Source organism: Alexandromys fortis, unplaced genomic scaffold (genome assembly GCF_014885135.2).
Source record: "Alexandromys fortis isolate MF-2015 unplaced genomic scaffold, M_Fortis_MF-2015_v1.1 scaffold_62, whole genome shotgun sequence".
In the NCBI taxonomy this organism is placed as follows: domain Eukaryota; kingdom Metazoa; phylum Chordata; class Mammalia; order Rodentia; family Cricetidae; genus Alexandromys; species Alexandromys fortis.
This window is the reverse complement of record NW_026067942.1, coordinates 7,169,319-7,182,363: the sequence shown is the minus strand read 5'-3', so window position 1 is coordinate 7,182,363 and position 13,045 is coordinate 7,169,319. Positions and strand designations below refer to the sequence as shown.

General features: G+C 48.5%; 1 protein-coding gene across 7 annotated transcripts in view; it reads left to right on the top strand.

Moving 5' to 3' along the window:
• Positions 1-3,333: 3,333 nt before the first annotated feature.
• Positions 3,334-13,045, top strand: part of Rcor3 (REST corepressor 3) — a 40,489-nt gene continuing 30,777 nt past the window's right edge. For all 7 annotated transcript variants that reach the window (XM_050148271.1, XM_050148272.1, XM_050148270.1 and 4 more), the window contains exons 1-3: positions 3,334-3,661; positions 3,905-3,961; positions 12,146-12,223. In XM_050148271.1, coding sequence (XP_050004228.1) covers positions 3,493-3,661; positions 3,905-3,961; positions 12,146-12,223 — 304 coding nt within the window. In that variant the 5' untranslated portion in view covers positions 3,334-3,492. The remainder of the gene's footprint in view (positions 3,662-3,904; positions 3,962-12,145; positions 12,224-13,045) is intronic.

Here is a 13,045-nt window from a genome sequence, read left to right as displayed (position 1 = left end):
TCTGAAATGGAATCCAGTGACCCTTCTGCCGAGACCTCTCTGGTTCTTTGCAGGACGATTTGCCTAGCCCTCTGTCTATATCAAATGGTTTCGTGTGGCTCAGGCATTGTCTGCTCTACGTTCTCTTCACAGTCCAGGAATACCCAACCATTCTTAGTTCTCTGGTATAATATCTGAACTCATGGTTTGCTCTTCCTATACTGTTTTCTGTACCTAGATTGTTTCTTTTACAAATTATGTTGACTGACTACCCCAAGTGCTATCTTTTATCACAATGCCCACAATCTAAGTTTTTGTTAAAGGTTTTTGGGTTTTATTTTGTTTTTGTCTTTGTTTTTTTTTTTACATTTTATGTGTATAAATGTTTTGCCTGAATGAATTTGTGTGGATCATGTGTGACTGGTGCCTTCAGATTCAGGAGAGGGCATTGGATCCCCTGGAACTGGAATTATGGATGGTTGTGAGGCACTATGCAGGTTCTGAGAAATGAAATTGGGTCCTCTGCAAGACTAACAAATGCTCTAAACCACTGCGCCATCTTCTAGACCCTTTAAATGAGAAGTACCAAGGATTTTTTTAATACATGGATATTAATTGCCCCAAAGTCACTACAATTTTTTCTACAACATGTCATGGGTTTCTATCTTATGCCAGTTTTATGTGTGTGTAGCCAGAAGTTAAACCTTAGGTGCCAGCATCCTGCTTTTGAAGACATGGTCCCTTGAACTTACCAACTGACCTTTCTCCACCTTCCCCAACCCACTACACCAGGCTTGGGTTTTTTTCTCAAAGGAGTCTGAGGACTGAACTGATGCTATCATTAGCACTATTGTCAGCAGAGTTCTTGGGTGTCTTTCACAAGACTCATTCCTGGGGGTAACATGACAAGTCATCCCAAGAGCTGGTGGACCTTAATCCCTTGGCCTTCTAAATACTGTCTTTTTTGAAACAAAGGTCTCTGCCTATGTCCTTGCTTCTTCTGGAACTGACCTGATTGTCAAGGACAAGCCCAGGCAGCGACAGGTACGCACTATTCTAGTTATCCAACCCCAACCTCTACCCTATTTTGGTCCCAGTAACTCTGAGAATGTTAAATGTTAAAATAGGAAATTTTAAATTGTGCCAACAGACCAGTCCCCTTCCCCGTCTCCCTGGACATTACGAACCCTTAGAGCGCTTCTCCACTGGGGCACAGTCCTCTCTATGCACTCAGAAGCAGGCATTTCCCAGCTTTTCTCCCTGGGGTTCTTACTCAGCCCTCATTATGTGTTGAGAAGCCATTGAGGGTCCATTAGTATCATCCTTCTGAGGCAGGCAAGCTTAAGGTGATTTCCCTTTCTTGAGGAGCAAAAGAGGAATTTGTTTTCCTTAAACACATACACAAACCTTCACCCCAAATCCCTTCCCCAAAGGTGAACATAGCTGTCTTTGTTCCATCTTTTTCTATATTCCAGTAGAACCATTTTATGCCAACGGTTTTCGCTAATCAAGACGACACTGTCACAAAGGTCCTTGAATCTTCAGATTTCTTTCTACAGAAAAGTGGGGGGGGGGGCAGTGTTGCATGCAGGGCTGGGGTGCCAGAAAGCCAGCCTGGTAATAGGCCTCAAGTGTGTTGTTGTTGTTGTTGTTTTTTAATTTCCTCTAGGCAGGGTCTGACGTTTGTGTTCCAGGACCAAAGGAGCCTATGTTCCAGGACTGAGATGTGTCATGTTCATTAGCAGCCAGAATATAAAAAACAAAACATCAATGTAAACTTCACAATGAAGAATGTAACTGCCCAAAGCAAGTGTTCCTCATTTGTCCAGGACATTTCTCCTTGTAGAAAATAAAACCATGGGATTAAATTATTCCTCAGGAATGTATTTGATTAGAAAGGGTTGATTGTGATTCCAGTAAGTAGCAGGTGCATATAAGGCTCTCAAAAGAGAGATTCAGTTATTTCCATTATCAGAACCAGTTCTGCGCCTGGGCAGGATACTCCCTCCTTCAGACACCTGGCCTGACTAATATTTGTATCCCAGAGTTTTCTTGGCTGAATTCTTCAGTGAATATGTTATTTCTCAGTAACGGAATTCTTAAGGAAAGCTTTGTCCTGCAAAAACCATTTTACTGTTGCTCCCAAATTCTGCAGAACATCTGCACGTGAGTCCTCCGACTTCCTCCAGAGACAGAAAGGCTAACACAATATAGCCAGCCCTCCGAGGCCAGGCAGCATTTCAGGTGAAGAAATGCAGTTCAGACGAGGCCACCAGGACGATCCTCTTCCAACCAAGCAGCTGGCCTCACCTCCCTCCGCGCCGGGCTCTACTCTCTCAAGAACTGCTCCAGACCACTCCTCAGCGTCGACCCAGAAAGCACTCCATGGGCAGGGCACCATGGGCAGGGCAGGATTCTGTCCTCATTTTATTTCCACACTCATGGTATTCACTTCTTAGTTGGCAAAAGAAAAAAGCAAAGTGACCTCAGTGCTGAGATGAGCAGGTCGTTAGGGCCGGGGTCCCAGGGACGCAGTGCAAAGTCCACTACGAGATGGGAGGGAGAGAACGCGGCCAGAGGTGGCCATCTCCTCTCCCGAGTAACCGCCAACCTGAGGCCATCCCGGGCGGCTCATTCCCCCGAGCAGCCGGCTGTAGCCACCATCCCCGGCCGCTCGTTCCGCGAGCAGCCACCATCCCCGCCACACGTTCCCCAAGCAGCCACCATCCCCGCAGCACGTTCCCCAAGCAGCCACCATCCCCGCAGCACGTTCCCCAAGCAGCCACCATCCCCGCCGCACGTTCCCCGAACAGCCACCATCCCCGGCCGTTCGTCCCGAGCAGCCGCCATCCCCGCCGCTCATCACCGGTGCTGCCGTCATCCCCGGCCGTTCGTCCCCCGAGCAGCCACCATCCCCGGCCGTTCGTTCCCCGAGCAGCCACCATCCCCGGCCGTTCGTCCCCCGAGCAGCCACCATCCCCGGCGTTCGTCCCCCGAGCAGCCACCATCCCCGGCCCCCCGGCCGTTCGTCCCCTGAGCAGCCGCCATCCCCCGCTGTTTGCCACCGGTGCAGCGCCTGTCTAGGGCCGCGCTCAGCGGGCCGACTTCTTCCGCTCGGACAGGGTCCAGCATCTGGATCGCCGCCCTCCGTGCGGCCTAGCAGCGAGGCCTGATTCCCAACCTCGCCCGTCGGCCGCGAGCCGCCGTCGCTCAGGAACGCCGGCCGCACGCGCAGGGTCTCGGGGCTCCGGGCGGAACCCCCGAAGGCGGAGAGCTCGGGGCCGCCTAGGGAGGAGCGCGCGGCCGCGAGGGGCGCACGGCCGGGTGGCGCGGGGCGGGGGAGGGGGGAGAGGCGGGGCCGGGGCGGGTTGTTGTGGGGCGACTGCGCTACGGCCCGACCGGGGCGCTGATGGCGGCTCCATATTAACACCTCCTCCTCCTCCTCCGCGCTCCCGCCCGCGCCCGTCAGCCGTCAGCCCCCTTCCCTGACGCCACCTCTCCCCCTCCTCTACCATGCCCGGCATGATGGAGAAAGGGCCCGAATTACTGGGGAAGAACCGATCGGCCAACGGCGGCGCCAAGAGCCCGGCGGGAGGCGGCGGCGGCGGCGGCTCCTCGGCCAACGGCGGGCTGCACTTCTCGGAGCCCGAGAGCGGCTGCAGCAGCGACGACGAGCACGGGGGTACCTCGCCGCGCTCCCTGCCCCGCCCGCCTGGCCCCCTCCCCGCGCCCTCCTCCCCTCGGAGCCGAGCCGCGGCCGCCGGAACTCCCGGTGCCGCCGCAGCCCGCGACCCGCGCCTCCCCGCCCCCACCCGGCCGCGGCCTCGCCCGCGCTCTCGCGGCTGGAGAGCCTCTTGCCTTGCCTTTCCCCGCGCCTCTCCTTATTTATTATCATTTTACCATATTTCTTGGCATTGCTTTGCAGATGTTGGGATGAGAGTCGGAGCTGAATACCAAGCTCGGATCCCTGAATTCGATCCAGGTAGATATATTTGCTCACAGGAAAACCCCGTCTCTCTCGCTCTCCCTTTTTTTTTTTCCGGGCTTGCTGTGGGGTGGCCGGCTTCGGAATGGGGGAGTTACGGATGCGGGTGTGGGGAGCACCGAGAGAGGGCCGGGCAGGGCAGGGCAGGGCAGGGCAAGGCATCGCGGGCTGGGAGGCTGAAAGGCTCGCCTGGGCAGTGACACAGGGCGTAGGGGTAGCTGTGTGCATGGCAAGGTGAACATGGTTCCCTCCCGCGGCACTTGCACGCTGCTGGCATCACACCGAGGTCGCGGGTCCGGGGCCCGGGGCGCGGGGAGCTGCAGAGCGGAGGGCTGCAGAAGAGGGCGTACGGGGTGTGTGCGTGAACCTACCCCAGGTCAGATGCCACACCGACCCGCCCGGAGAACCCGGGACTCTGCTGCGCTCCGCAGACCCATGCTCGGCAGCCCGGGGCTGCTGTCATCCGCCCCGGCCAAGGGCGAGCCCCGCGATCCCCGCGCACTCGGGAATCCTGGCTTCTCTTTCCGTCGCGGCGGTGTGGACCTGGGCGGGGAAACGCCCGTGCCCGACACCGCCCCCCTGTCCTCCCTCCCCCAACGCCGAGCCGGCCCGGGAGAGCCAGACCGCAGGACAGCGGCCGCGGCTGCCAAGGAGACATTTTCTCCGGAGCAGCCAGTTCCAGCACCCTCCGCCAGCTCAGCTTGCGGGCTCCCTCTCTACTTTTCTCCAAACAGGCTCCCAGTCGGTCACGGGATGCGAGGCTGCTCGGGGATTGGGCGAGAGTTCCGCATATGGAGGCGCCCTTGCTGGAGCCTCTGGGCCTGGAGTGCTTGGCTGCTCTAACCCAGCCAGACTCGCCGCGAGCTCAGTGGGCTCTGCCCTGCCTGGACCGCCCTCCCACTTTTCCTGCGGTCAGTTTTTGTCCAGAGCACATTCTAACAGCATTGTCAGAGTCAGCCGCTCGAGTTGTAAATTAGCTATGCACAGGGCTTACTTGACATCTCACAAGGAAACCACTCCTGTCTGTTTAGTACCAGGGGCTTTAGTCAGTATGTTCTATCCACCAGCTAGGTAAAATAGCCCCTCTCTGGAGGGAGAAGGGTGGAGTAGTGAGTTAAAAGCCTGACTAGGACCGCGTCCTGCAGTTGGTGATCGATATCAGAGTGCTCACCAGATTTGGGTTACCTTCAAAGTGACAGCTGTTGGAATATTTTTTGCAGTGGTGGGCTTCCAATAGTATTAAATGTTTTGTGATAAGTATTCTTGCAGGCACTGCTAGCTCGTAGGTGAATTCTGCCACATTACCTACATGCTTCGGGACTTAGACATTGGAAAGAAGACACCTTCGCCTAAGCATAGACCGAACTTAATTCTCAACTCTTGTTTCTGTGCTCTGAGCAAGTCACTGGCCTTCCCTGAGCTTCAGTTTTCCGAGCTGTAAAAAGCTATTGCATGGAGCTCTTGCCAGGATGAAATGAGTAGGCATATGGCAGTTATTCAGTAAAGATTAGATTTCATAATTATGAAGAACGATTTGGAGCTTTCATTGGTACTCAGTTTTTTTTAATATTGGTGAAGTCATTTCCAGATGGCACTCAGCACTGACTTACATCATAAGCACACCTATCTTTCTGCCCAGTTAGGTCAATTTCAGTCAGCGTGTATTTCCCTGGTTGTGTGACGTGATGAGGGGCTTGCTTGTGTGTGTTAGCACCAAAGCATTTGTCGTTTTAAATATAAATCGTGCAACAGATTTCAAACCGGGAAGACTAGTTCATCTCTTTAGGTGGTCTTACATGTCACTGTTTGGATTTACTAACCTAATTCATCAGGTTTTGCTTGTCCACCTACATAGAACATCTGTGAAGGGTAGCAAGACCCCAATGAGATGTTACTGTGTCTAAATTAGAATTTCCAGTGTATTCACTCTGACGTAATTGGCATGGTTAATAGAATAAGGATATTACTTAAATACACTTACTTTTTGCCTAACAGTGCAGTCCGAGACACAGTTAGAAGCATTTCTTTTCATGTGAATCATGAAGGTATTTTTCTCAAGGAAACGCTGTTTCCTGTTTAAGTGTTGTGCTGTTTTGCAAAGGTTTTATTTCATGCTGACTTAGTGTAGTTAGGTGAGAACTTAGGCGTTACTGTGGACAGTGGAAGAATAGGGAAGTGTGTTAGTTGATGATAGAAGCTGAGAGAGTGGGCCCTTCTCTCCCCCACAGAGTCTGTCTGCACAGTCCTGGCTGGCCTGAAACTCAGGGATCCACTTGTCTCTTCCTCCCCCCATAAGTCACTGTTTTATGGAAATTATTCACCTTAGCCGCAGATGTAAGTCACAGGGAAGAAAATTCCTTAGGTGCTGGGACTGTTGCGATGAGAATGTAGAACAGTCAGCGTTTTTAGAGAGATGATAATGGTCGTATAGAACGCGCAGCATGGAGCTAGAGAATGAATTTCTACTGTCCCGGCTCAGAAACCCGGGAGAAGTTTGTGTTGAAGTTCCTGAAGGGTGGCCATTAGGGAGAGTTTGCCATAAGTGGTTGTGCCGATGTCTTTATGATTGGCTAACTGGATTTCTGAGTGTCATCCCCCAGTTGTAAGTCCACTTTTAACTAGTTCTGAGGGTTACCAGTTGTAAATCTACTGTTAACTAGTTCTGGGGGTTACCAGCTGTAAATCTACTGTTAACTAGTTCTGAGGGTTACCAGCTGTAAATCTAGTGTAACTAGTTCTGAGGGTTACCAGCTGTAAATCTACTGTTAACTAGTTCTGAGGGTTAGCAGCTATAAATTGGTTGTTTTACCAGTTCTTTTATTTGCTGCTTAACTCTGCTGCCCCTGAGGAGCGGCTTTGCCTGGTGACCGTAAGCCCTCGAGTCTCTGAGGTACAGTTCACCTGGGATGAACTATCTGACCTTTTCTTGTTCATAAAAGGGAGACTGTTAAGTACATGACAAGATTAAGTGAAAATAAGTAGGATGCAGTGATTTGCAGACCCATAGAAGAAGTTTGAAGAGACAAAGCGTTACGTTTTTAAAGTTGACATCTCTTATTGTTGCTGAGTTAAATGACTGGTGAGGAATGTAATCTTTGGTATATTAAAATATTAACACTTTGAAATAAAATTCTATTTTAAATTCACCTATTTATATATAAACATTAATGTGATAGTATCCATGTTATAAAATACCTGTGTATTATGTTCTTGTTTTTGAGTCATTTCTGTGCAAATTGCCCACAGACTCTCCCATACTGTATCTGCATACTTAAAAATGCTTTACTTGGGACTGGGAAGATGGCTCAGTTGATAAGAACACTTGCTGTGCTGGCAAGGAAACTTGAGTCTGAATCACCAACATCTACGTGAAAGCCAGAAGTGGCTGCACATGCCTGCAACACCAGCTGCAGGAGCTCCCCGGCCAGCCCATCTTGCCGTCATGGCAAGCTTCAAGTTTGGTGAGAGACTCTGTCTCATGGCATGAGGCAGAGATTGGGAGAGGAAGTCATGGATGTCCTGTTGATGTCTTCCTCTGGCCTCTGCGGGCGCCCGTGCACACGGGCACAGACACATACAAAGTACTTTCCTGATTGCCTGCCCAACCGTCTGCTTCTTTATCTATGTCCAGTGTGTTGTGAGTGCTCAGCCTCCTCTGGCCCGAGTTAGTGCACGACTGGCCAGCACTGCAGTGAGTTAGTGCACGACTGGCCAACACTGCAGTGAGTTAGTGCACGACTGGCCAACACTGCAGTGAGTTAGTGCACGACTGGCCAACACTGCAGTGAGTTAGTGCACGACTGGCCAACACTGCAGTGAGTTAGTGCACGACTGGCCAACACTGCAGTGAGTTAGTGCACGACTGGCCAACACTGCAGTGAGTTAGTGCACGACTGGCCAACACTGCAGTGAGTTAGTGCACGACTGGCCAACACTGCAGTGAGTTAGTGCACGACTGGCCAACACTGCAGTGAGTTAGTGCACGACTGGCCAACACTGCAGTGAGTTAGTGCACGACTGGCCAACACTGCAGTGAGTTAGTGCACGACTGGCCAACACTGCAGTGAGTTAGTGCACGACTGGCCAACACTGCAGTGAGTTAGTGCACGACTGGCCAACACTGCAGTGAGTTAGTGCACGACTGGCCAACACTGCAGTGAGTTAGTGCACGACTGGCCAACACTGCAGTGAGTTAGTGCACGACTGGCCAACACTGCAGTGAGTTAGTGCACGACTGGCTAACTCTGCAGTGAGTTAGTGCACGACTGGCTAACTCTGCAGTGAGTTAGTGCACAATTGGCCTACACTGCAGTGAGTTAGTGCAAGACTGGCTAACACTGCAGTGAGTTAGTGCACGACTGGCCTACACTGCAGTGAGTTAGTGCACTACTGGCCTACACTGCAGTGAGTTAGTGCACGCCTGGCCAACACTGCAGTGGTTGTGCAGTAGAGGAGCGCTTTAACAAGAAGCTTGGAACCCTGGAGTCGGCTCTGTAAGAGAAGAAGCATGTTTGTTCCATGTGAAAGGACATTTATTCCTAGAACATGCGTGATGTAGTCCTTCATACAGGGCTACAGCTTTCCTAGAAAGCACCGAGCGGAGCTGCAGAAGTTCATGATGCTACTCAGGCTGCTGTGGAGTTTAAACTTGCGTGTTCTTTATTTCTGGATCGGGCCATTTAGTATCTTCTGGCTATAGTTGGTGATAGAAGGTGAAGTCTTCCACTAGGAGACTACAGTATAACTTAGACCTCGGGTGACTTTTCAGGCAGGTTATGTTGAGAAAGAGAATGGGAAGCTCACAAGTCTGAAAGTCTGGTGCCGGTGAGAGCTCAGTAGACAGCGTGAGGGCCTCAGCTCAGATTCTTGTCACCACAGAAAAGTCAGCTTTGGTGTTGCATACCCGTGTCTGGGAAGGTGGAAATAATTCCTGGGGCTCGTTGGCTCTCCAGCCTGGCTGAAGCAGTGAGCTCTAGGTTCAGTGAGAAATTCTGTCTTTAAAAAAAAAAAAAAAAAGGTGTAGTCAGGAGTGGTGGTGAATGCCCTTGACTCCAGCAGAGGCAGGCCGACTTGCTTCATGTAGTCACAGTTCCTGGACAGCCAGGGCTGCGTAGAGAAACCCTGTATCAGAAGTACAAATACGGGAGCCTGGCAGAAGAAGGTGCTCTCTGTTGACCTCTGACTACTACATGGTTTGTGCATACACACAGGCACATGCGTATGCACACATAAGTTATTCATGCTTCCATATCATGAGGAAAATCTTCACCCCATTTGAAGCTAGAAACTCAGAATATAATATAAAACCTAGTTTGGTTTATAGACAGATTTTTAGGTGTTGAGACCACTTTTCAGGATCTAAATTCTTAGTTTAATTATTTGTTCACCGAAGTCCTTTGATTTCTCAAAGACAGTCTTGGAAAGTTACAGATTGCTGTGTTTACACTTTGCACTAGACTAGAAATCCTACCTTATTCCTTACACTTTGTGTCTTAGTAGTTGCTTGTCCCATGCGTGTACATCATCAGCTTACCAGTTTTCCTTTTGAGCAGCGCTGAAGTAGATTCGTATATATTCCTGTTGTTATAGATGAGGGAAACCGAGGCACAAGAAGATATTTCCAAGGTGGCACGCTTGCAGTGACTGGGAGTCTGAAGTCTGTAATCTATACTCTTTCTTGTAAACATCAGTATTTCTTGGGTGATGTATAGTTGAAAAGGTTGGGGTCTGTAGTTAGGGAAAGAACATGGTAAAGCGCCTACTTGCGCCTTCTCCGTCGTTGGGCCACTCACATAAACTCCTCTATCGTACCACACTAGAGGTGGTTACTGTCCTCACGTAGGATGCTGGCTTCTGTCGTATTCGACCCTTAGTCACAATATGGAAAAACTTGGGGAGAATCATAACTGGTATTTTAAATGGAGAAAAAGCAATACTTGTTTGAGAAGAGCTATTTAATAAGACACATCAGACTTTCTGCAATGCAAGAATGAGGCTCATGGACCAGTGCGATGGCTCCGTGGAAAGAGGTGCTTGTCACTAAGCCTGGGTTCTATCTCGGGTAGCCGTACATGGTCTGCGGCAATGTATACAGCAACACACATACTATATGGAAACATGTTTTTAAAGAATGGGGTGCAAGGGCTGGAGAGATGGCTCAGCGGTTAAGAGCATTGCCTGCTCTTCCAAAGGTCCTGAGTTCAATTCCCAGCAACCACATGGTGGCTCACAACCATCTGAAATGAGGTCTAGTGCCCTCTTCTGGCCTTCAGGCATACACACAGAAAGAATATTGTATACATAATAAATAAATAAATAAATATTTACAAAAAAAAAAGAATGGGGTGCAAGAAAGTACATTTATTTATCATGGAATACATTAAGATTTGAGACTTAATGGAAGCTTCTATATGCTCTGTTATGTTCTATTAAAGAAGTTTTCATGATCTTATTGTCACAATTTTACACAATTGTGTAAAAAGAATCTGTTCCTTGACAAAGAATTGAAGTTAGGATATTGGCTGGAAACTGATTTTCTAGGCTAAAGGCTTGGCTGGCATTTGTTTCATTTCCTTTGAGTTACTTGACTTTGGCATTTAGAAGGTTTTTTGTTTGTTTGTCTATTGTTTTGGTTTTTAACCTGTGAGGCCCATAACTAAAAATTAAATCTCTTAAAATTCAAAGCATTTTGTTTTGGTTTGTTTGGTTTTCTTTTTAACCTTATTGTTTGGCATTTTGTTCGCTTGTTTGGTTGGTTGGAAGATTTTCACTAAATTCTTATTACAGAAGCTTGCTTCAAACTCCAGCTCTCTCCTGACCCTCGGCTCCTGAGTGTGTCACACCCTGCAGCTCTCTCCTAAACCTCTGCTCCTGAGTGTGTCACACACCCTGAAGCTCTCTCGCCTGATCCCCCTTCCTGAGTGTGTCACACACCTGCTGGCACTGGATTGGGTTTGTTTTGAGATAGGATTGTTCTATAACCCAAGATGGCCTTGAACCCCCAATCTTCCCATCTCTGCCCCCCAAAGAATGGTATTACAGATATGCACCAGTTTTTAAAGAATATCTCAGTATTAATAAACTTCTGATCAGATAATTTGTGAAGATTTTAAGTTCCTCTTTTTGCCTCTTTTTTTTAAAGATACAACACAATACAAAGGTTTTGCTTTTTAACTGTATTTGTATAGTTGAGGGTTTTTTTTAATACTTAGATAACCTGTTCACCAACCTTAATTTTTCAGATCATAAAATGTAGGTTTAAAATCATATGAGTATGAATCTTCCAAGTAAAAATTCTTACCTAAATAAGTACATTTAGTCGTAGTGTATGATGAGTCTCTGAAAGTGAAGTAAGTTATTGGCTCATAGCTGATTTCTCTGTATAGAAAATGTAGTAAGGAATGTCTGTATTCCAAATTTCTTACAATAATCTGAGTTTAACCTCTGAATTGTATTAGTATTTATGTGGTTAATTTGAAATTCTGGCTGTTGGTATTAGGTAGATACCTGCCTCATGAAACGCTGTGGTCCTCACCTGGCAGCAGAGCGTCCTGTTAGTAGTTTAACTGACTTGTAGCTAAGGACTGGGTAGAAGCCAGAAAGAGACTCCTGTTCTATTAGAGTATCTACAGGCGTGAGGCTTGATGTTCTGGACTTCTTTGGTTAACACGAGAAATAACTAGGAGAGGACAATGGGCTTCTAGATTCAGCCAGATCATGTGAAGAAGAAATGTGTTAACTTTTATGCCTTTGTCTTGGAGCACTTGTTTTTATCACCATGAAGAGTGGTGGAATTGAGTTTGGAAAGGAAAGCTAGCAGACTTGGGGATGAGATCCGATACACGCCAGGAGAGATGCTCCTCTTTGAGTCGCAGCGGCTGCGCCCTGTCTAGACAGCACGGGTGCGGCAGGCGCTCTGTAGGGGAAAGGTCAGTTTTGATGAAGCTCCCCACCCAGCAGACAGGTGACCGGAAGGGAAGGCGGGGTTGCTTCAGAGCGGCTTTAAAGAGAGCCACAGTGTCCTCCATCCACAACCGAGTGTTCTGCTGACTTTCATAAACTTCCTGTTTCCTTGTGCCTTTGTCCTTTGCAGGTATTATACTGAAACATAAGATTTTGCTTGTGTTTACTTGGAATATAAATACAAAGCTATCATATTCAAAATAATTCATTTTTCCTCAGGTGCTACCAAGTACACAGATAAAGACAATGGAGGGATGCTTGTGTGGTCGCCTTACCACAGTGTCCCAGATGCCAAACGTAAGTTCTTTTCTGAGATCAAACGCTAAGATCCACAGGGAATCGGCCTGTTGAAAATGTAATTTGCATTTGTGCTTTAGTCTTTTAGGTTCTCTTAAGAGTTGAATTGCCTTTGTTTCCTCTATGAGAATGTCTTTCCTTTTGAAGGATAGTGAATCTGGTCATTCAGTTTGTGTCAGGCCCACGAAGAAAGCAAACACCTAGGCTCTGATGGCTTTGCTGCTTAAACCCTCAAGCAGGGGAGGGAGTTATGTAGACAACCGCCCAGGCTTTGCCTCCGTCTATGGAGCAGTAAGAGAGATGCCTTCAGCCTCCAGAGAGCCCACTCTCATGCCCACTTTAAAGAGGCGAGGTGAGAGAAGTGACTTCAGCAGCCGTCAGGCCATCTTGTGCTCTCCACTCTGGACGGAGACCTTCTGGACCCCTGAATCAGGCTCTGGCTTTAGACTTCAGTGTGATGTAGCAGACCGGAATCCTTTGCGGCACACCAGATATAGGAAACATACAGGTAACAGCACTAAGATCCCACCCTCCATTCAGCTATCGAGTTTATGGATGACAACAGCAGCTACACTAAACAGCCCTTCGAGCAGACATCAAATAAGCTTGTCTTTAAAAGAATTGTCCTAGCAACTTTTGAACTTATGTCTTGTGATTTATTTAGTCTGGAGAAAAATAGCCATGTCCTGTATATCCTGTGTGTAGAGTCTAATCGTGGTATCGATGCAGCTAAATGCAAAAAAGAAAGAAAGAAAATGAGTATGAGTATACATCTGCACCTAGAAATCCTCCTGACTTGAAAGCTCCAGAGTACTAGGTCAG